Raw genomic sequence first — 23,540 nt, 5'->3', positions numbered from 1 at the left:
GAACCCAGGGCCTCAGGCATGCAAGGCAAGCACTCTACCACTGAGCCACCTTCCCAGCCCCCCACAACCTTCTTTTCAACAGGGCCAATCCTAGCCCTGTACAGATTTGGGAACTTTTAGAGGTGAGAAGTATGTACTCATCCCAATGGGGATATTGGCATTGACATTACTGCTAGGTGACAAAGGAATGACTGGTGTCATGCACAGTGCCTCCAAGATCAATTCTCTTGTCTATTAAGCATTTTTTCACATTTTTGAATTATTTTTATTTATTTTTAATTTTGGGAACTTCCTAAGAAAGGGGACACATGGGGAAGAAGAACATGTGGCTAGAAGGACAGGCCCTGGATCCAGTTGCCATTGTTCCCAACTCCAATAAAGAACCACTTGCATATTTCTTGGTCAATTATTTGTCCTCCTTGTGTCATTTCCTCATAAGTAAAATGAAGATAAACAGTTGGTATAAAAATAAAGAGTTTTAGTCGGGCAACAGTGGCTCACGCCTATAATCCTACCTACTCAGGAGGCTGAGATCTGAGGATCGCAGGGCAAAGCCAGCCCAGGCAGGAAAGTCTGTGAGATTCTTATCTCCAACAAACTACTAGAAAACTGGAAGTGGTGCTGTGGGCTTAAGCGGTAGAGCTCTCACCTTGAGCTGAAAAGTGTAAGGACAGTGCCCAGGCCCAGAGTTCAAGCCCCATAACCGACAAAAAAACAAAAACAAAAAGAAAAAAAGAGTTTTTGCTGGGTGCTGGTAGCTCATGCTTGTAATCCTAGCTACTCAGGAGGCTGAGTTCTGAGGATTGCTGTTCAAACACAGCTCAGGCTGGTAAGTCCATAAGACTTTTACTGTCAATTAACCACCTGGAAACCTGAAGTGGTGCTGTGGCTCAAAGTGGTAGAGCTCCACCTTGAGCAAAAGAGCTCAGGACAATACCCAGGCCTTGAGTTCAAGCCCCATAACTGACAAACATAAAAATAAATAAATAACCCAAATACCAGTGACTCGTACATATTAAGAGCTAGTGCTTCTCCCTGCCACAAGAGGATGCACAGCAGCATTCGTGGAGAATGAGTGGTGATGCTGTGGTGTATAAGTTCCTCAAACTCAACCTGAGTATTAAAACCCCTACAGGCTTTTCTTTTTTTTCTTTTTGGCCAGGGCCTAGGCACTGTCCTTGAGCCTCATTTGTTCGAGGCTAGCACTCTACCACTTGAGCCACAGTGTCACGTCCAGCTTTTTCTGTGTATGTGGTACTGAGGAATTGAACCCAGGGCTTCATGCATGCTAGGCAAGCACTCTACCACTGAGCCACCTTCCCAGTCCATGGCTTTTCATTTTAATGGAAGGAAGTTAGGCCACTTGCAGCAAAACTACAATGTTAGTGAACCACTGAGGTAACTCCTGTTTTGGTTAGGTCCACTCTACTGTTCACAGCATCCAGTTTGTATATTTGCAGAATCCATAGCTCAGATATTGGTGCTTCCACAAGATGTATACACAGGTGTTATAGCACCCCACTCTCATGTAAGGGTTCTCCACCCTTGCTGTGTCTGCATTTCTCAGACAGGAGATACTAAAATATCATTCTCTCCACTGGAACCTACCCTGGTAAGTGGAATGGGAAGTCTTTACTAGATGCTAACCTTGAGTGAAAAGCTCAGAGACAGCCCCCAGGCCCTGAGACACACACACACACACACACACACACACACACACGTTTGCTTCCTTGATTTTCATGACTGCATGGCCAATGTCAAGTGCATAGACCTATATAACCTCACAAGTAGCCTATTACACATTATCGTGCACATTATCTTTATTCTAAGAGTCTGTATCTAGTGTCATTTATGCAGAACATTAAAAACTCTGTCTTATATTAGGATCAAAGAAACTAGAGGGCAGAGTTAACATGAAAGAAGAAAAGTGAGCCAAAATTCATGTTTCCTCAAGGTCAACCTTAGGAAGTAGAGAATCAACCCCAATAACAAGGGATATAATTTAGAGGATCTGATGTTGTTCTGCTGCGAAGATTAAAAAAATTATTGTAAAGATCCTGTACAGAGAGGTTACAGTTACATGAGTAAGATAATGAGTACATTTCCTATCAAGCATTGTTATCCACTCCTTTGTTTTTCCCCTACTATCCCTTCTCTCCCTACCTCCCCAATTCCTCCCTCCCCCCTCAAGTTGTAAAGCTCACTTTCAGCATAGTGTCTTGGACATCTCATTGTTACAATGGGTCAACCTGTATCCTTGTTTCAGCATTTTGTTATTTCCCTTCTCCTCCCCAAATGAGGAAAATGTATATACTAGATGCAGGGCACCAGAATCAAATACAGTGAAAACAGGGTTTTCTGTGAAGATATTTGCATGAAGAGATCCTGGGTAGATTTGAAGCACTAAAAAAGACAATATTTTGGAATATTTGTAGAAAGAGTTTTCCCTCAAGATTTAATAGAGCAAAGAGTATTAATGACACTTTGATGCTAGGAAAATACCTTCCTGCCTTCCCATTATTCTCTGTGGAATTTATTCTTCAGGCAAACTGTTTCTTTTTTTTTGGTTCTGGTCATGGGGCCTGAACTCAGGGCCTGGGCGCTGTCCCTCAGCTCTTCAGCTCAGGGCTAGCGCTCTACCACTTGAGCCACAGAGCCACTTCCGGTTTTTTCCTTTTTGCTTATGTGGTGCTGAGGAATCGAACCCAGGGCCTCAGGCATACAAGGGAAGTGCTCTACCACTGAGCCACCTTCCCAGCCCAAGGCAAACTGTTTCAATGTATCATGTCACTGACCTCTCCAAAAATACTTGTAGAACTTCCCAAGGCTCCAACTTCTGCACCAGAGTCAAAGTGATCTGGAGTTAGTTTATGTATGAATCCCAAGTGATCATAGTATAATGTGAAAACTGGGTCATCAATGATTCCAATTCTAGTAAATACTTGTAGTCCTATTAGGAAATAAACAGAAGTCTCTTGATACTGACACAGTACAACTAGACAAAATTTCATAGCTTTTTTTTTTTCTTCCAGGGCTGAGGACTGAACCCAGGCCCTTGCGGGCACCGGGTGGGCGCCCTTCCACTGGGCTAAACCCCCAGCCCCTAGACAACATTTCATATCACTCCCTGTAACAATTTCTTCACTTATACTAAAGGGAAGCAGGAAAGAAAAAATACACTATCAATTCAGCTGGTGCCTTTGAAAAAAATGATTATTTTAATTAAATACTGAATTTTAGCAAATATTTTCTGTACTCACTGAGATGATCATAGGTGATAATAAGACACTGAAACCAGAGATATTGCAAAATATGTGTGTCTGGGAAATAAATTTTACATCCCAACATACACAAAATCAGAAGTTTTGCATAGACTTATAGAGGAAATCTAAAACAACCAGTCTGCTGGAATAAAACAAAATATATTCATAATGAACCTAGGCAAAGAATTCTTGAGCAGGATATACAAAGAAAGAACCACTGGGGGGTAGTGGTAGCTCACACCTGTAATCCTAGCTACTCAGGAGGTTGAGATCTGAGGATCACAGTTCAAAGCCACCCTGGGCAGGAAAGTCCATGAAATTCTTTTTTTTTTTTTTTAATTGTGAAAATACCATACATAGGGGTTACAATTACATGGGCAAGATAATGAGTACATTTTTTTTTTTTTTTTTTTTTTTGGGTCCGGTCATGGGGCCTGAACTCTGGGCTTGAGCACTGTCCCTAAGCTCTTCAGCTCAAGGCTAGTGCTCTACCACTTGAGCCACAGCGCCACTTCCGGCTTTTTTCTTTTTGCTTATGTGGTACTGAGGAATCGAACCCAGGGCCTCAGGCATGCAAGGCAAGCGCTCTACCACTGAGCCACCTTCCCAGCCCTACATGAAATTCTTATCTCCAATAAACTACTAGAAAAACCCAGAAGTGCTCTGTGGCTCAACATGGCAGAATGCTAGGCTTGAGCAGAAAAGCTCAGGGAGGGGCTGGGAAGGTGGCTCAGTGGTAGAGCGCTTGCCTTGCACGCCTGAGGCCCTGGGTTCAATTCCTCAGCACCACATAAGAAAAAACCCGGAAGTGGCGCTGTGGCTCAAGTGGTAGAGTGCTAGCCTTGAGCTGAAGAGCTGAGGGACAGCACCCAGGCCCAGAGTTCAAACCCCACAACCAGCAAAAAAAAAAAAAAAAGAAAAGCTCAGGGATAATGCCTAGGTCTTGAGTTCAAGCATCATAAGTGAAGAAAGAAAGAAAGTAAAAAAAAGAAAGAAAGAAAAAAAGAAGAGAAAGAAAGAGAAAAAGAGAAAGGAAGAAGAAAGAAAAAGAAAGAAAGGGAGGGAGGGAGGGAACAACTAATCATAAAAGAGGATTAAGTTGAACTTTTAGAAATTAGTATCTTTTTACTAGGAGAGAGCAAGGGAAAGAGTGACATTATCCAAAAAGAAATATACCCTTTACCTGACTTATGTAACTGTAACATCTTTGTATATCACCTCTGTAACAGAAATAAAAATTAAACTAAAAATTAATATCTTTTTGTTCAAATAATATTATGAAGAGAATAAAAGGTAAGCTTCTGATTAGAAGGTATTTTTATTTTTATTTATTATTATTATTTGTCAGTCGTAGGCCTGAACTCTGGGCCTTGGCGCTGTCCTCAGCTCTTCAGCTCAAGGCTAGCGCTCTACCACTTGAGCCACAGCCCCGCTTCCAGCTTTTCCTGCTTATGTGGTGCTGAGGAATCAAACCCAGGGCCTCATGCATGCAAGGCAAGCGCTCTACCACTGAGCTACCTTCCCAGCCCCTAGAAGGTATTTTTAAAGCATATATATATATATATATATATATATATATATATATATATATATATTCCAGTTGTGGAGCCTGAACTCTGGGCCTGGGTGTCCCTGAGTTCTTCAGCTCAAGGTTAGTGCTCTGCCACAGAGCCACTTCCAGCTTTTTCTGCTATGTGGTACTGAGGAATCGAACCCAGGGCCTTATGCATGCAAGGCAAGCACTCTACCACTGAGCCACTTTCCCAGCCCCTAAATGATATTTCTAACCAAGAACTTGTACCCATAATATATTAAAACCTCAAAGAAATCAATAAGAAAAGTCAATCCAACCACAATTTGGTTAAGAAGATCTAAAGGCAATTCACCACAAAGGAATATAAAAATAACCAATAGGGCTGGAGACATAGCTCAGCTAGTAGAGTGGAACTTGTGCAAGCAAGCTGAGTAAGCTAGAGACCTTAAGTTCAAATGCTGATACTTGCAAGGAAAGAGAGAGAGAGAGAGAGAGAGAGAGAGAGAGAGAGAGAGAGAGACAGACAGACAGACACAGACACAGACACAGACAGACAGAGACAAAAACAGATTGATTGATTGATTTTGAGTGCCTGTGGTTCACATCTGTAATTCTAACTTCTCAGGAGTCTGAGAGCTGGAGGATCTTGGTTCAAAGCAAATGCAACTAGAAAAGTCCATAAAATTCCACTTCCAAAACAACTAGCAGAAAGCAAAGCTGAAAGCATTGGCTCAAGGGGTGGAGTGTCAGTTGAGCAAGTACAGGCTCTGAGTACTGGCAAAAACAAAACAAAAACAACCTATGACAATGTGTTCAACTCTAATAACTCATGCAAATGAAACCTTTTTTTTGTTAGTTGTGGGGCTTGAACTCAGGGCCTGTCCCTGAGCTCTTTTGCTCATTGCTAGCACTCTACCACTTTGAGCCACAGCTCCACTTCCAGTTTTCTGGTGGTTGATTGGAAATAAGAGTCTCATGGCAAGCCAGGTACTGGTGGCTCAGGCCTGTAATCCTAGCTACTCAGGAGGCTCTATCTGAGGATCACAGCTCAAAGTCTGCAAGACTCTGATCTCCAATGAACCACCAGGAAACAACAACAACAACCCAGAAGTGGCACTGTGACTCAAAGTGGTAGAACACTCACCTTTAGTGCATAAAGCACAGGGAAAGCACCCATGCCCTGAATTCAGGCCCTATGACCAACTAAAAACCAAAAAACAAACAAAAACCCAAAAAAGAGTTTCATGGCCTTTTCTGCTCAGGCTGGCTTTGAACTGTGATCCTTGATCTCAGCCTCCTGAGTAGCTTGTATTACAGGTGTGAACCAAAAGCGTCTGGCTGCTAATAAAACTTTTAATGAAATACCATTATATACTCACCAAAATGGCTTACATCAAATAAAGTAACAATATTAAGTATTGACAAGAAGGGTGAGAAACTAGAACTTGTTCACACTGTAAGTACGAGACTAAATTGATACAATTAATCTAATAATGTTGGCAACCCTGAGATTCACAAATAAGACAGCAGCTGAGTGAAATTACTCTAATGACACAGCTTACTGAATGGTTATTCTACATCAAATGTCCTGCAGAACTGCCAAAGACATCAGGGATGCCACATTGTCTTGATTTCTCCTATATTTACAGGCTTGCTGGCAGGTGACAGTAGGTACAAATTCACCAACAACATGGCACAAGTAGAACCTGGTTAAAGAATCCATGAGCAGGGGCTGGGAAGGTGGCTCAGTGGTACAGTGCTTGACTCGCATACATGAGACCCAGGGTTCGACTCCTCAGCACCATATAAACAGAAAAAGCCGGATGTGGCTCTGTGGCTCAAGTGGTAGAGTGCTACCCTTGAGCTGAGGAGCTGAAGGACAGTGCTCAGGCCCAGAGTTCAAAGCTCACAATCAACAAAACAACAATAACAACAACAACAAGAATCCCTGTGCAGTAGAGATCTCTCGTCCAGTCAGGCTCGCCCTTTAGCAGAAACAGACAAGACTATACCAAACATACATCAAAGAAAACCTCACAAGGGGCTGGGAAGGTGGCTCTGTGGTAGAGTGCTTGCCTTGCATGCATGAGGCCCTGGGTTTGATTCCTCAGCACCACATAAGCAGAAAAAGCCGGATGTGGGGCTGATGCTCAAGTGGTAGAGTACTAGCCTTCAGCTGAAGAGCTGAGGGACAGTGCCCAGGCCTAGAGTTCAAGTCCTACAACCAACAAAAAAAAAAAAGAAAAAGAAAACCTCACAAGACAAAGGACGGAGGATCAGCCTAGCTCTGCCACCAATCACAGCTGTATCTAGGAAATCTTGGCACAGCACAGCAGTCTCTGATCTGGCACTGAATGGTACCATTCTATTTTTTTTTTTTTTTGGGTCTGGTCGTGAGGCCTGAACTCTGGGCCTGGGCGCTGTCTCTGAGCTCTTCAGCTCAAGGCTAGCACTCTACCACTTGAGCCACAGTGCCACTTCCGCCTTTTTTCATTTTGCTTATGTGGTGCTGAGGAATCAAACCCAGGGCCTCAGGCATGCAAGGCAAGCGCTCTACCACTGAGCCAACTTCCCAGCCCTGAATGGTACCATTCTAGAGAACAGCTACAACAGTTCTTTTCCCTTAGTGGAGTAAGGGGCTGAGCCCAGTGTCACAAACTCTGTGGCAAATGTTTAACTCCTGGGCCACCTCTCTGGTCCAGTGCTGAGAAAATGTACCACAACCTGGCCACTACCCAGAACTACCTAAGTGTTCTATTTCAACTGAAAGGATGTGCTATTAAAACCTCCAACCAAAAACCTGGCTTCAGGTACACAAATCCCAACATAGACACAACTAATACGAAAAAAACGAGGCAACATATCTACAGAAAAGTCAACAATTTTACAATAAAGGACTTGAATGTTAGTGTGTGAGTAAAATCTCAAACAAGGAATGCAAAAAACAATGATAAACATGATCATCACGATAAAGAGGACATGTATAAACAAATAAACAGATGAGTGATTTTGAAGAAAATCCAAACATGTATCTGATTGAAATAAGGGAGACAATGCAGGATATCAGAGAGAAGTTCAATAAAGATAGAGAAATCTTGAAAAAAAATCAAATTGACACTTTGGAAATAAACAGTTTAGTAATTCAAGTAAAAACTAATTTGAAAGCCTTGCTAATGTAATAAAACAAGTTGAAATTAGACTATCAGAGACTGCAGATATAGTAATTAGAAAAAGCAGACAAAGACAAAAAATATTAAGAAAATTAGAGTGAAACGCACAAGATCCCTGGGACAACACTAACAGACCAAATCTATGAATCATAGGAGAAGAAGAAGGGGAGGAGAAAGAGGAAGAACAAGAGGAGGGGGGAAGAAGAGGAGGAAGAGGAGGAAGAAGAGGAAGAGGAAGAAGGAAGAAGAAGAGGAAGGGAGAAGAAGAGGAGGAGGAAGAGGAGAAGAAGGAAGAGGAAGAAGGAAGAGGAAGAGAGGAGGAAGAGGAAGAATAAGAAGAAAGAAGAGGAAAAGAGGAAGAGGAGGAGGAGGAGGAGGAAGAGGTACAAGCTAAAGGCATGGATAACATTCAATAAAATAATAGTAGAGGGCCTGGGAATGTGGCTTAATGGTAGAGTGCTTGCTTAGCATGCATGAAGACGTCGTTTCAATTCCTCAACACCACATACACAGAAAAAGCCAGAAGTGGTGTTGTGGCTCAAGTGCTAGCTTTGAGCAAAAGAAACTCAAGGACAGTGCCCAGGCCCTGAGTTCAAGCCCTATGACTGGCAAAAAAACAAAAACAAAATAAAAAAAATTGGAGTTGAAAAGGGATATATCACATCAAATGCTCATGAAATCCAGAGGATCATTAAGAAATATTTTGAAAAAGTTGCATTCTTATAAACAAGAAAATAGGGGACATAGATAAATTTTTAGATGCTTTTGATTGTCCAGATTGATTTACTGCTTACTTCTTTTATTAATTTATTATTATTATTTTTTTGGGTCCGGTTGTGGGGCCTGAACTCTGGGCCTGGGCGCTGTCCCTCAGCTCTTCAGCTCAAGGCGAGTGCACTACCACTTGAGCTACAGCGCCACTTCCGGTTTTCTGGTGGTTTATTGGAGATAGGAGTCTCCTGCCTGGGCTGGCTTTGAACCTCGATCCTCAGATCTCAGCCTCTTGAGTAGCTAGGATTACAGGCATGAGCCACCAGCACCCAGCTTCCATGTCCTTTTCTTATTCCAAGCTAAAGAAATTCAACTGAGTGGAATTCAACTGGTGGCATGATTGAAGTGACAGTGCACCTGCTTTGCAAATGTGAGGCTTAGTTCAATCCCTAGTACCATTAAAGAAAGAGAAAAACTAAAAAAAAAAATTAAAAAGAAAAGGATAAAAGAAAGGGAGTGGGCAATGGTCAGTGAGGTTAACCATTATTTTCATTGTGTGAACAAAGAAGAGCTATTCCTACTACATGAATGAAATCACTAGATTGCCAAGTCAAGATGATGGAGAATAAATGATCCATCATACAACTTTATCTCATAGTTCTGTGTACTCGCTTAATATATTGTTGCATAGGCTTCAGCAAAGTGGTTGTGATACTAAAGAAGAAGCCATTGTATTATGCTGAGGACAACTGTAGCTTGCTGAGTGGTATCTATTATTATTGGTGTTGGGTCAGTAACACAGCATTGATGCTGTGAATGAGAACATAGCATGTGGATCTACAGTTTCTCTTCTTTATGGATGTTTGTAGAATCCGCTTTCTGTAGATCCTACAAATCTATCACTCTTAATAGGTGGGGACCTCAGGCCTGGATGATTAGAAAGGCATTTCCTTTTCATATACTTTTGATCTCTGGTCCACTTGGGGTGCTTTCAACAATAAAAGTAAATTTCTTACCTGCCTTTGTCAAGTAAATCCTTCTATTTATGGAAACCAAAACAATATCTGAAGTATAAAAGCTATGGTAAGTGTCTTTTATGACGCTATGGTAAAATGCACAGATTAGTTCAAATGTGTTGCCACCATCCATTGAAATCCAGACCTAAGGGAATAAAGAGATGGCACCTCACTGAAGAGTTGAGGTAAACAGTCAGCAATTACCTTTCTTCCTACATCAAAGGGGTCAGTCCTGTGGTGTGCACACATGTACAGGCCTCTTACCTCTAAGATCTACCTTCCATCTCCATCCTAGAGTCTGTGATAGTGGTTATGGCAGAGAATAGGGGGTGCACACTATGCACAGCAAATGTATAAAAGAACATTACTCCCATTGCCTCTCAAACGGAGTTTCCTTGTTCACAAAAGGAGGGAATGCTGGGTACAGGTATATATGCCATGGTTTTCTAGGTTCCCAACGGGGAAGCATAAGGGATTGATTTTTAAATCCTTTTACTTTCAGGAAGTGGTGCTATGGCTCAAGTGGTAGAGTGCTTGCATTGAATTGAAGAGTGCATAAGCAAAAAGAAAAAAGCCGGAAGTGGCGCTGTGGCTCAAGTGGTAGAGCGCTAGCCTTGAGCTGAAGAGCTGAGGGACAGCGCCCAGGTTTTTTTTTTTCCTTTCCATTCCCACATCACAGAGCTAGCATGAAGCTTAAATTGATGTGTGAGAGTGCTTTGTAAAGTGCTGTCCAGTGTGAGCTGGACAAATCCTTTATTCAAGGAAGCAGCACAGGGTCCTGTTCTTTTCACTTCCATGGGGTCCCTGCCATTCTTTCGCTCGGGACCTGCCTGCTAGGCGGGGCTGCCTACTTCAGTCCAATGGGAGCCAATGCAAGCTGGAGGGCTTAGTATTTCACTTTTCTTCTTCTCTGGCCCTATGTCCCACACAGAATAGGGGGCTGAGGTGATAGTAGAAGACTTCCGAGACCCCTCATTTCAAGACCCCTTATTTTGTTCGCTGGAAGACTGCTTTCTCTTGCTCGTAGGTCTCTTTGGATCCAGGTCGCAGGCGACGAATCTCAGTGACGGCGTCTCCTGCAGCCAAGCCCAGGTCCTTCACTAGGTAACAGGCTAGCATGGTGCCAGTGCGACCGAAGCCCAGGGCACAGTGCGCTCCCACGGCCTCGCAGGCCGCGCGTTGGCCTGGTCCACTTCTGCACGAAGCCGTCCATCTGGTGGGGGTCCGCGGACAGAAGTCGGGGACGCGCAGGCAGTGCTGGGTGAGCTTGGGGAACCAGTCTCCATGCTGTTGGGGGGGTGGCCATCTGCACGTGTGCGCCAGCAGGAACTGGGGGTGGGGAGACGCGGCAGTGCCAGCCCTGCCGGCCCGGCTGGCCCGGGAGCACCCAGGAGAAGTTGGGGGGCTGAGCACCCAGGAGAAATGGCTCGGGGAGGCGGGCGCTCCATTTGATTCTTTTTTAAAAAGTTTCTAATTTCTTTGCTGATATATTCATGTTGTTCATGTATCATTTTCTGGATTTTTTCTCAAGTTCTGTATGTTCTCTGTTAGGTCATTGAGCATCTGTATGAAATAATCTTGAATTATTTTCCAATAGGTCTGCACTTTTGTAGGGTTAATCTCGGAGGGATTTTTTTTTTTTTTGGGTCGGTCGTGGGGCTTGAACTCTGGGCCTGGGCGCTGTCCCTAAGCTCTTCAGCTCAAGGCTAGCGCTCTACCACTTGAGCCACAGCGCCACTTCCAGCTTTTTTCTTTTTGCTTATGTAGTGCTGGGGAATCGAACCCAGGGCCTCATGCATGCAAGGCAAGAGCTCTACCACTGAGCCACCTTCCCAGCCCTCGGAGGGATTTTTTTAGGGTTAATTTCTAAAGGATTTTATTGTCCTTTGATTGGACCATGTTTTACTCTTTTTTTTTTTTTTTTTGTATTCTTGTGATTTGTTGTTGAGTCTTCAAAGTGTTTGAAATAAATACTTTGGACTGGTTTCATAAAAACTTTTACCTCTCAGTTTTAGAGGTTCTAGGAACTCAAAACATTTTCTGAGGCTGTGGCCCCTCTTGCTTGAGCATGTTGCTTCAGAAGTCGTAGAATCTCTAAGCAATCTGTTATTTGTTCTTGGAAACCAGAGATCCTAATATGCAGCCCTTATCTGCCTCATCATCACCTCTGATTTCAGTGGTTACCAAACAAGGGCCAGTCAGCATGCTTAGTCAGGAGAGAAAAGTTCCAGTGCCTCAGGTATCCTCTGGACTCCACAGACTGTTGGTGTGTGGTCCACTCTATTATTTCTTGTCTTGGGAGAAAATCTCTGTTGTGGAAGATTTCCTCTCAGTTGTATTGCATTGAGTCAGATATTAGGAAAGGCACCAATAGGAGGAGAATAATAAAATTCAAAAGCAAAGGGAGGTTTGAAACAGTGTTTCAAGAAGACCTAGAAAAAGGTGCTACCGGGCTGGGAAGGTGGCTCAGTGGTAGAGCTCTTGCCTTGCATGCTCAAGGCCCTGGGTTCAATTCCTCAGCACCACATAAGCAAAAAGAAAAAAGCCGGAAGTGGTGCTGTGGCTCAAGTGGTAGAGTGCTAGCCTTGAGCTGAAGAGCTGAGGGACAGCGCCCAGGCCCAGAGTTCAGGCCCCACGACCGGACCCAAAAAAAAAAAAAAAAAAGAAAAAGGTGCTACCTTTACAAATCTCTCTGCATAGGATATTCTTTTTTTTTGGGGGGGGGGACACATGTTCAATTAGGAACAAATCAAGTGTTTCAACAAGGGTGAGAAAATTGAATTTGAAGAAACAAAGGGACAAGGTGTTTCATAACTGTTTGAACTATTTTTGTTTGGCCCCACTGCACAAATGTTTTGGATCAATTTAGGTTGCTCTGACTGGCTTTCCACACACTGGGTTATATATTATTGGTTGCTAGAGGCCATTGCAAGGGACATCAGTACACAGTATATCTTCTGAGACACCAAATCAGCAGAAGTCCCAGGATTGGAAAATGTTGAAACCTGAATTCTTGTAAGCACTTTTGTTTAAATCTAAACAGTGTTCTTCATTTCAGAGTTAAAGATGGTCCCTTGGAACTGAAAAGCCTTTTACCAAGCTTTCAAACCCATCCTGAATAGATTGATGGGGAGGCCCACAGATGGAGTATGCTACCGGAAGGAAGAACACCACAACCTTAGCTGAAGGGTGTGGTGGAGGATGTGGTAGTTTGCTCCTGAAATCCCAGTGCTGCGGAGGTGAAGGCAGAAGGTTCTGAGCTAGCCTGGGCTACATAGCCAGATTGTCTCAAAACTCGAAACTCAAAACAGAAAGAACAACATAACCAGAAAGTGGCAGACAAAATCAGATAAAGAAATGCCAATGGTAAATGCTAGAAATGCCAGATATACACATACTTTCTATAGGTTCATGGAGAAATCTCAATTATCCAAAGTTTCAAAGAAATGTATTATAAGTGGTCAAGTTCAGGAAAGCTTTGGTTAACCATGGCTCAGGAGAGGAGTAGAAAAATGAAAACTGACAGTAGGTACTAAGCATAGCACCTGGTAAGTAGTCAACAGTCAGTCTTTTTTCCTGCTTTTACCTCCTGGATCAGCTGAGTGGCTCTCTCCTTTATGCACAATCACTGAGCAGGGAGGAAGTACTAGACTTGGCCTCATACACCAGCGGAGGAAGGTTCATGGGAACATACCTGGTTTCCATAAACATAAAGAAAGTGGCTTCGGGGATGGAACACCATCCCAAGAGGGTTAGAGAATGAGGCGGGAAAGTGGAAAGGAGGAAATTTGGTTTGGAGACTTGGTTGTGAATCCTGCAGAACGTTCACAGTAACCATGGTACGTTTGGTAGCCTAGGAGAAAAATAAAACAAGCATAAAGTGTGATGAGTACTTTTCCATGATCACTATTACAATTTTTAGATGTTCCTGTCACTTGGATTTCACATAGCACTAAACGGAAGGATTAGTAAACTCTGATGTTTCTGTATTCTCCTTTCCTGCCTATTTGATAGATATTGAATAAAGTTCGGGAGACAAAATAATTGGCTCAAAGTTTTATAATAAATGGCACAGAGAGGTTTATTGTAGAGTCATTATTGAACTTTACAGACAGCCTGTAATGTCAACACATATAACTATGTGCTCAAAGTGTGAATGTCTGAGCCATATTCCATTCTAGGTAACCAAGGTCTTGAGACATACCACTTTGATGTAAAGATCATTTTAAGCTGAAACATTTGATTCAACTGAGGCAGAAAAGAAACGAAAAGAGGCAAAATTCTCAGAGCTTTCCTGATCTGACTAAAACCCAAGAACTTCTAGGAAGAGAAACTACCATCTGCTTCGTACCAGAATGGCTCTAACCCTAGAAATGAGAAAGCAAACAGTCCCTTCTCCAGCTAAATATTAAGGTTTTCAGGAAGGTACTTGCTTGGGCAAATATTTATCTTCCTGTCTCTCATTTGTGGGCCTGAAAACCTAGTTATCTGTTAAGAAGGAAGGAAAGAAGGAAATGGAAGGGAGGGAGGGAGGGAGGGAACGTAATTTGTTTCCCCCAAACAAATCAACCAGTTAAATTTCAAAAATGTTCATTCAATCCAGACACTGGTGGCTTATGCCTATAATCCTAGATACTCAGAGGCTGAGATCTAACAATCATAGTTCAAAGCCAGCCCAGGCAGGAAGTCCATGAGACTCTCATCTCCAGTTAAGCACCAGAAAACCAGAAGTGGAGATTTGGCTCAAAGTGGCAGAGCACTAGCCTTGAGCAAAAGCGCTCAGGGACAGTGGCCAGGTTCTAAATTCAAGTCCCATGACTAACAACAAAAAAGTTGATTCAACCTACAATTAACCTTAAACCAAAGTGATCCATTTTGGATATTATTTCTTTTCCTATCACCATTAAGGTCATCTCCCAAGTTTGTTTTTTTTTAAGTCATGAGGCCTGAACTCTGGGCTTGGGCGCTATCCCTCAGCTCTTCGGCTCAAGGCTAGTGCTCTACCTCTTGTGCCACAGCACCACTTCTAGCTTTTTCTGCTTATATGGTGCTGAGGAATTGAACTCAGGGCCTCATGCATCCAAGGCAAGCACTCTACCACTGAGCTATCTTCCCAGCCCCGATCTCCCAACTTTAACCACTATTATTATAGACTTTATCCCATAAAGATGCACAATGCCTATATAAATGCAAGGTTTTCTTTTCTCCTTCTACTCTTTTATTATTTTAATTTTCAAGGCCTTGTTATTGAAGACAAGTAAAAGATTTTCTCTTCTACAGTCTAAAGGGCAGGAACAGACTTAGGTATTTTCTTATGATGCTGAGAAGAATTCTACTTCATAACTCTTGTTAAAGACCTTTAGAATAGAAACTATAGCCCTGCAACAATGGGTTATTTTGTGTGTGCATGTGGGTTGCATGCCCATCTTTACTAGCCATGGAACCTGAAATTTATATGAAAAATGTTGAGCTTATGTCTTTCTGAAGAATTAGCAAAGCACAACCAGTATCACAGGGTTTTTTGTTTTTGTTTTTGAGTACTGAAAATTGATCTCAGGGCCCTATGCTTGCTTGGCAAGTATACTACCATTTGAGCCATACCGCCTTCTTACTTCCTTCTTACTTTAGGTTAGTTTTCAGGCAGGGTCTTGCATTTTTGTCCTGAATTGACTTCAGAACTGCAATCCTCCTAGCTATACTTCCCACACAGTTGTGATTAGAAATGGAAATCACTGTACCCAGCTTATTTGTTTTTTTTTTAATTTAATTTAATTTTATTTGTGAACATACTGTACAGAGGGGTTACAATTACATGGGCAGGATAATGCATACATTTCTTACCAAGCATTGCAGCCTCCTCCCCCAGCTTATTTGTTGAAGTGGAGTCTCCTTAAGTTTGTTGCTGGCCCTTGAACTGTGACCTTTCCAATTTGGGCCTCCCAACGTTTGATAATTGATATGACTTAACTTTGCCTGGGCTTGATTTTCACTTTTGTCAAACTAAATGACAATTAAAGGTAAGAAATTTCTTGTGTCAAATAATACTATTTATCAGAATATAATTTTGCGATTGCCAATTTTGATCAGGCTGTATTGCCAAACATAATGAGAATGTGAAAATACATTTGCAAGAATGATCACCTGTAGGTTATAAGACATACCGTATCACTGAAGAGGTAAATACCAGTATTTTGCTCTGGATCAACAAGAAATGTTATCACCTTTGGCAAAGATTTTACACTTTTGGAATTATATGGTATGCAAGGCATCCAATTAAGGAATGGTTCGTGACTATAAAAACAAGAGCTTGACTGCAAAAAAAGAGAGAAAGGACAAGTTAATTCTGTCTTTGAAATTTAAGTCCTAATTTGTTATCATAGGAAAATCATAAATCATTGAGATATCATGATGGTGACGAGGCATATTTTAAAAATCTTTACAGTCGTGACTTGCTTCTGGGGAAATCAGTCTAGGAAAAAACCCTGCAAAACATTGCCTTCTGGTCTTTATTGTCTGTGTGGAGATCTCAATTTATCATAATTAGAGCAACTGCCATTATACCTAAATAGAGACACCATTGGAAAAGCAGATCAGGAAACTTCTCAACAGATAGATTTGCCATGGTTGTCATTGTAGTTGTTGTTGTGCCAGTCCTGGGGATTGAACTCAGGGCCTGAGTGTCTTTTAAAATAATTTTTAAAGTTGTTATTATAAAGGTGATGTACAGAGGGTTTACAGTTTTATAAGTCAAGTAAAGAGTACCTTTTTTTTTTTTTTTGGACAATGTCATCTCTTCCTTCATTCTCTCCCAATTTTTCCTTCCCATCACCACCCATAAGTTGTATAGTTCATTTTCAACATGGTCTCTAGCGAGTACCACTGCTACATTTGTTTATCCTTTGTACCTCCATTTCTGTGCTTCCCCTTACTCCTCCAAAGACAGATAAATGAACAAACAAGATAAAAACAAAATAGCAACAAAGAAAAAAAAACCTCTTGTTTCCACTTCCTGGAGTTCATTTCGATAAATATTTTTATCATCAGATGCCCAGAGGCATTGTACCTCTGTGCTCCTCTCCTAAGAGCATCATACTTCAGTCTCACTGTGTGCAAAGGCCGAGAGACCTGTATCTTTATCATGTCCTGGTATATTCTAGATCTAGTTTCCACATATAAGAGAAAACATGGGTCATTTGTCTCTCTGAGCTTGGCTTATCTCACTTAACATGATTTGTTCTAGGTCCATCCATTTCCCTGCAAATGACATAATATTATTCTTTCTGATGGCTGTGTAAAATTCCATTGTGTATACTTTTTGGATCCACTCATCATCTATTGTAGGACATTTGGGCTATTTCCACATGTGCAAGTGTCTTTATGGTATTGTGACTTGTGATGTTCTAGGTAGATGCCCAGGAGTGGTATGGCTGGATCCTAGGGAAGATCTATGTTTAGTGTTTTTTGTTTGTTTGTTTGTTTTTATGGTCATGGGGCTTGAACTCAGGGCCTAGGGACTGTCCCTGAGGTTTTAGTGCTCAGGGGTTAGCATTCTACCATTTTGAGCCACAGCGCCAGTTCTGTTTTTCTGGTGGTTAATTGTAGATAAGAGTCTCACAGATTTTCCTGCCTGGGGTTGACTTCAAACTGTGCTCCTTAGATCTCAGACTCCTGAGTAACTAGGATTACAGGCATGAGCCACTGGCACCCAGCTATGTTTCTTTTGAGGAAATTAAGACTGCTGTCCAGAGTGGTTGTACTAGTTTACATTCCCAACAACTTTTCAATAGGGTTCCTTTTATCCCTTAACTTTTGTGCTCTTGGCTAGCACTCTACCACATGAGCCACAGCTCTACTTCCTGCTTGGATTTTTAAAAATTTAATAACAATTCTTAGAGTCATGCATAACAAAAATTTCTCACCTTTTAAGATATTCAATATCTTACCTCACTTAGCGTCCTATTCCTGTCAAAGGTGACAGTAACATAGTCAACTATAATATAGAAAGACACAGATATTATGAGCAACCCTGATATTTCTATGATTAGAAGGATAGTACTATGAAAACAGTTTCTATCAAAATGACTGGAAGCTATATGTCATCAAGTAATGTATATGAATACACCTTTTCTTTGTGGTTATTTGTGCCTATTATCTCAAATTTTAAAAACTTTCCCCTTATTTTTATACTATCGATTTATATAAAATATATTTGCTGTTATATTTTATCCTATTTTTGTTGCATACCATTTCTTTTTTTTATTCTGAAAATACTGTACAGAGGGGTTACAATTACGTGGGCAAGGTAATGAGTGCATTTCTTATCAAGCACTGTTGCTTCCTCCTTTGTTTCCTCTTCCCATCCCTTCCCATCTCCCCCCCCCTACCATTTCATTTAATGATATAGATTATGTATATTGACAAAAATTTGTTAATACTTCTTTAACTTCAAATTTACCTTCAAATGGTTCTCTATTAGCAAAACATCTTTCATTGTACCACAACTTTCCCTTGACATAGTCAACCTGTGTAAATAAGTAAATGAAAATATTATTTAGGGAACATGTAGATTTAAGATTTTTTTAAAGTATACTAAAAATTTCCAAAGTTTGGTAGCTCAAAGATGTAAGGCAAGACAGAAATTTGCATGTAAAGAAAATCAAAGGTGGAGCTCCAGTGGCGCAATCGGTTAGTGGCGCACTCGGTTAGCGCGCGGTACTTATAAGAAAATCAAAGGTTTATAACAACAAAAAACCCACATCCCTTCAAACCAAATATTATAGAAAGATGACAAGAGTCTAGAAGACAAGTTTTGAATAAGAGAATGCAGAGAGTAGAATTGTACATGAATGAACATGTCAATTGAAAAATGTCTCACTAATGAACTTTTTTTTTTTTTTGAGTCAGTTGTGGGGCTTGAACTCTGGGCCTGGGCGCTGTCCCTCAGCTCTTCAGCCCAAGGCTAGCGCTCTACACTTGAGCCATATGCCACTTCCAGTTTTCTGGTGGTTTATTGGAGATAAGAGTCTCACGGACTTTTCCTGCCTGGGCTCACTTTGAACCATGATCCTCAGATCTTAGCCTCCTGAGTAGCTATGATTACAGGTATGAGCCACTGGCGGTCCGGCATTAGTGAACTTTTTGAATTGATCAGAAGCCCCAAATTTGAGTTGGAAGGACTCCCTGGTGAAGCACTGGTGCAAGTCAGATCAAAAGCTGATGAACTTGCAGTCTGATGCCTATACAAAATGGAAGGAACAAGAAGCGCACCTGTTCAAGAAGGGCTAGCTCAGTATGGGCACCTTCACAAGCTTCTTTCCACTTTTTTGTTTCACCTGGTCTCTCAGCCCACTAGATGGAGCTATACACCTTCAAGGTGGATCATCCCCATTCTGTTGCCCTACATGCCAACTGTCTCTGGAAACATTATCAAAGGAAAATCCAGAAGTGTGTGTTAACCAATTTTGCAGCCATCTCTCAATCATGGCATGTTGACAACCAAGACCAAGCCCCATCTCTAATTTCAGATTCAGGATTTTTATTTATTTATTTATTTTTAGGATTTTTTTTTTTTTTGGTTGATCATGGGGCCTGAACTCTGGGCTTGGGCACTGTCCCTCAGCTCTTCAGCTCAATGCTAGCGCTCTACCACTTGAACCACAGCGCCACTTCCGGCTTTTTTCTTATGTGGTGCTGAGGAATCGAACCCAGGGCCTAGAGCATGCAAGGCAAGCGCTCTACCACTGAGCCAACTTCCCAGCCCCATGTTCTTGATACTCTTATCTCTAATTCATCATAGAAAAAGCTGGAAGTGGAGCTGTGGCTCAATTGGTAGAGCCCTTGACTTGAGCAAAAGGGAACTCAGGGACAATGCCCAGGCTCAGAGTTCAAGTCCCAGGACTAGCAAAAAAATTTTTTTTCCTGATAACTCTGTTCTTCACCTGTGTACCTTCTGGAGCTCTTTCCCAGAGGTTCAGCATTGTTCTTGTGGTTTCTAGCTACAGTCCCTAAATAGTTTCAGAAGTTTCCTTATCTTGGTCTTCCTTGGTGGTAATCTGTATCTAAACAGTAGTGATTCTGGCCTTCAATTTATTACATTTTTATTTGCTATTTTGGTATTTAGTCTAAGAAAACATTTTTCTGCTAAACTTGGAACTCTTATGGATGTTGGTTGTCTTTTTTTTCCTTGCTAATGTCACAGTGCCAATGACACTAACTACAGCAGGTGTTTATTACATCCTGACTGTGATGTTCACATACTGTGATTTTCTTACTAAATTTCATTGCTCCCATTCAGCTGTCTCCTGTTCTGTCAGCATTCTAGAACACATTCTGCCCCTAAGGAGCGTACTCTGTCAGGAAGCCCAGCTACCTTGGCCATGCTTTAAAGGGAAGGTTCAGGCATGGGTTTGGAGTAGCTCAAACTGTGGCAATGCTGAAAGGAAAGACAACCATGTGCTCTCCACCCCTGGAGGATGCCATTCCTTTCGCTCAGAACTCAAAGTCAGCCTTCTAGTGGACTTCTCTTCAGTCCTCCTCTCAGCCATACTGCAGAGGCTGAGAAACATCTCTGGTAGCTCCTGAGCTCTGCAAGCCCAGTGCGCTGCAGGATCCTCCACCTCTGGATCTTCTGCTGCCCTGAGCTGAAAAATGCCTTGTTCTCAATGTTGCTGGCCATTTTCTGTTGCTATAACACAACACCGGAAGCTGAGCAAGTAGTTGTTACTCGCTGTGCTGCCCTGGGAACAGTCACAAGACTATCATCTGTTTGTGTTCATTTCATGTGAATTTCTCCCCTAACATTTTTTATTCAAGTTGAATCTACAGATAAGAGGCTGAAGACAGAGAAGCCCACTATGTTGCTGTCAGTTCTTTTAAATATAAATCAGTTTTGCCTGTCTACTTTTCCCAGTTCTTCTGTTCACTTTTCTCCCACTAGCAGGACAGCCAGTCAGTTTCTAGGAAATATCTATTTCTGTGGACGAAAGCAAGGGAACAAGCCATACGCTACTCACAATTTTGTTTATAGTTTCCAAATCATGATAATGTGTTGATGGGAATCTTAGCTGAACTACAAAACTTAACTTTCAGTGACAGAAGAAGAAAATTTCTCCAAAATCTCCACCAGGGGGCAGAGATGTTGCTAGAGTGGAAGACATTTTTGTGTCTCTTTCTCCAAGTAGGCACAGATGAGTACCAGGGTAGGTAGGTTGGGAAGAAATTGACCACATTCCAGACACCACTCTACTTAGCTGGGTACCTTGTGCAGAACATGACTTGAACAACCATAACAGCCTGGACAAAATATATAGTAATGGACAAGGGTGGTTTCTGAAATGAGAATGAGCACCTTTTCCTTGAAACAGAACTGCCTGGTGTCGCTGGACACTATTTTTAGTTCAAATTGTAAACGATACTGCAGTAGCAGGAATAACCTGTATGAGAACTATTGTATTTACAGTTCATCATATCTCCATCAGGCTTGAACTCAAGCTCTGTAATATTGTCCATTTCCTTTTTCACTCAAGGCTGGTGCTGACCACTTGAGCCACAGCTCCATTTTTTTTTTTTTTTTACTTTTTGGTGATTAATTGGAGATAAAGTCTCATGTACTTTTATGCCCAGGATGGCTTCAAACCAGATCCTCAGATCTCAGACTCCTGAGTAGCTAGGATTACATGTATGAGCTACCATTGCCTGGCTGTATACATATCTTTCAACCAACACTTGAAAATGAAAAGCTTCTTACCCTTTCAAAGCCACAAAAGTCTGCCCTAAAGAGCTAGAAGGGGGGAAAAAAGAAATTTAAACTGTTGCTTGCATATTGTATATAAAAAACATAACAATTTGAATTATACCTGAGAAAATGTAGTTTTTCTATTCTAGCAGTTAAGATGATCAAACCTTAAAGACAGCCTTTTACACAATTTACACAATATCCAGAAGATTTCCCTTTTAGTCTTTGATTTTATCATTTTACCAATTTATTTATACTTTATGAAATTCCAGAAAAGATCAAGATTAAAAAAGAAGCAAAAACATGCTTTTTTTTTTCATATTGTAGAGGTTGGGATGGACCCAGGGCCTTGTGGAAAGCCTTATCTTTTAATGGTTTAAAGGGAGGAGTTAAGAGGCATGCAGGGAGACAGTGAGTCTGCCACCAACTTTGGTTTATAACTTTAACATTTATTATTTTCTCTCCCCATCTGGTTTCTTCTTCCAAGCCTACAGCAGTCAGAATTCAAGACTCAGGACTTAAGCCCTGTCTAACTCAGTGCCTTCAACTGAAGCCACAGTGGCTGTTCTTTCATCTTCAACTCACTGTTTTACCAGGCTAGATCTATTATCTAAGCAATTAATGGCAGGTCTTCAGAGAGGCTATGAATATTTATACACCTGAATAAAGACAATAGTACTCTGTGTATAAATAATATCTGCTTCTCAATCAGTATACTTGCCTCTGCTTTATTTCCTGTTAGCTTTCCTCTGCTCCTGAATTTTGATTCCTTGTCTTTTATCTGTTGTGATAATTTTGAGGGAGGTATTTATCAACATGTTTAAGAATTCCATTGTATCGGATACCTTTTTTTTTTTTGGTCTTTTCTTTTTCTGTATTAGGAACTGAACCCAGGACATTGCAATTGCTAGGCAAACTCTTTGCCACTGAGCTACATCCCAGCGATTGCATAGTTTTATCTAAACACATTATGTGCTTTTCAATCTCAACAACTTATATTTTATTTCCTACAGTCTCCTGCCTGAGAAATCTCACTAGTCTTCTCTGAGGATATGCCCTGTAGAACAGACTCATCTTCATTTTTCCTTAAAATTTCCTAATTTCTGAAATTTCCTAAAATTTCTTGGCAGGACAATTTTGAGTTGTCCTACACAGAGGTTCCCAGCAGAAGGGAGCCCCAGATGGCTGCAGGCATTTTGTGGTTATTGTTCTAACTTTACTTGACATATAGTAATTGTACATGTGTATGGGGTTTAGCATGCTACTTCAATATTTGTATTCAAGGTATAAGGATCCTCTCAGGGTAACTGGCAAATCTCAGAGAACGCTTACTTTTAATAAATTTAGTGTTATAAATTATGTTATAGCCTCTGAGGCACATATAGAGCTATAAAGAAATAAACTAGGCCCTGATGGCTCACGCCTATAATCCTAGCTACTCAGGAGGCTGAGATCTGAGGATTGTAGTTCAAAGCCAGGAAACTCAGACTCTTATTTCCAATTGATCATCAAAAAGCTGAAAGTGGAGGTTTTGTTCAAAGAGGAGAGCATCAGCCTTGGGCAAAAATGCCAAGCAAGTGTGTAAGGCTCTGAGTTCAAGCCCCAGTACTGGAAAAAGGAAAAAAAATAGATAACATCTTTTCTACATATATTTAAATCTTACTATAAGTGCATACAGAAATAAAACTAACACCATTTCAAAATTGTGCATTCAATATTATGAAGGAAAGGGAAAAGTAGCTATACTATGCTTTTACATTTTTTATTTTTTGTCAGTTATGGGGCTTAATTCTGGGCTTGGGTGCTATCCCTTAGCTCTTCAGCTCAAGGCTAGTGCTCTACCACTTGAACCACAGCACCACTTCTGGTTTTCTGGTGATTAATTGAAGATAAGAGTCTCACAGACTTTCCTGTCCTGGCTGGCTTTGAACTGTGAGCCTCAGATCTCAGCCACCTGAGTAGCTATGAGTACAGACATGAGTCACCAGCTCCTGGCTGCTTTTACATTTTTTTTTTTTTTTTGTCGGTCATGGGGCTTGAACTCTGGGCCTGGGCACTGTCCCTCAGCTCTTCAGCTCAAGGCGAGCGCTCTACCACTTGAGCTACAGCGCC

The 23,540-nt window shown here is 41.4% G+C and overlaps 1 protein-coding gene across 1 annotated transcript in view; it reads right to left on the bottom strand.

Moving 5' to 3' along the window:
- Catsperb (catsper channel auxiliary subunit beta) overlaps window positions 1–23,540 on the bottom strand; it is a 70,521-nt gene that overhangs the window by 18,113 nt on the left and 28,868 nt on the right. Inside the window, exons 8-16 of the mRNA XM_013013329.1 lie at window positions 21,550–21,595; window positions 21,441–21,465; window positions 18,150–18,216; window positions 17,638–17,684; window positions 15,856–16,005; window positions 13,389–13,547; window positions 9,695–9,839; window positions 2,796–2,950; window positions 2,342–2,403 (exon numbers count right to left, since the gene is read on the bottom strand). Of these exons, the coding sequence (XP_012868783.1) occupies window positions 2,342–2,403; window positions 2,796–2,950; window positions 9,695–9,839; window positions 13,389–13,547; window positions 15,856–16,005; window positions 17,638–17,684; window positions 18,150–18,216; window positions 21,441–21,465; window positions 21,550–21,595 (856 nt within the window). The remainder of the gene's footprint in view (window positions 1–2,341; window positions 2,404–2,795; window positions 2,951–9,694; window positions 9,840–13,388; window positions 13,548–15,855; window positions 16,006–17,637; window positions 17,685–18,149; window positions 18,217–21,440; window positions 21,466–21,549; window positions 21,596–23,540) is intronic.

The sequence above is a fragment of the Dipodomys ordii genome, unplaced genomic scaffold, assembly GCF_000151885.1.
Source record: "Dipodomys ordii isolate 6190 unplaced genomic scaffold, Dord_2.0 Scaffold2, whole genome shotgun sequence".
NCBI lineage: Eukaryota > Metazoa > Chordata > Mammalia > Rodentia > Heteromyidae > Dipodomys > Dipodomys ordii.
The sequence above is the reverse complement of the archived record's forward strand: the minus strand, read 5'-3'. Positions and strand labels throughout refer to the sequence as shown.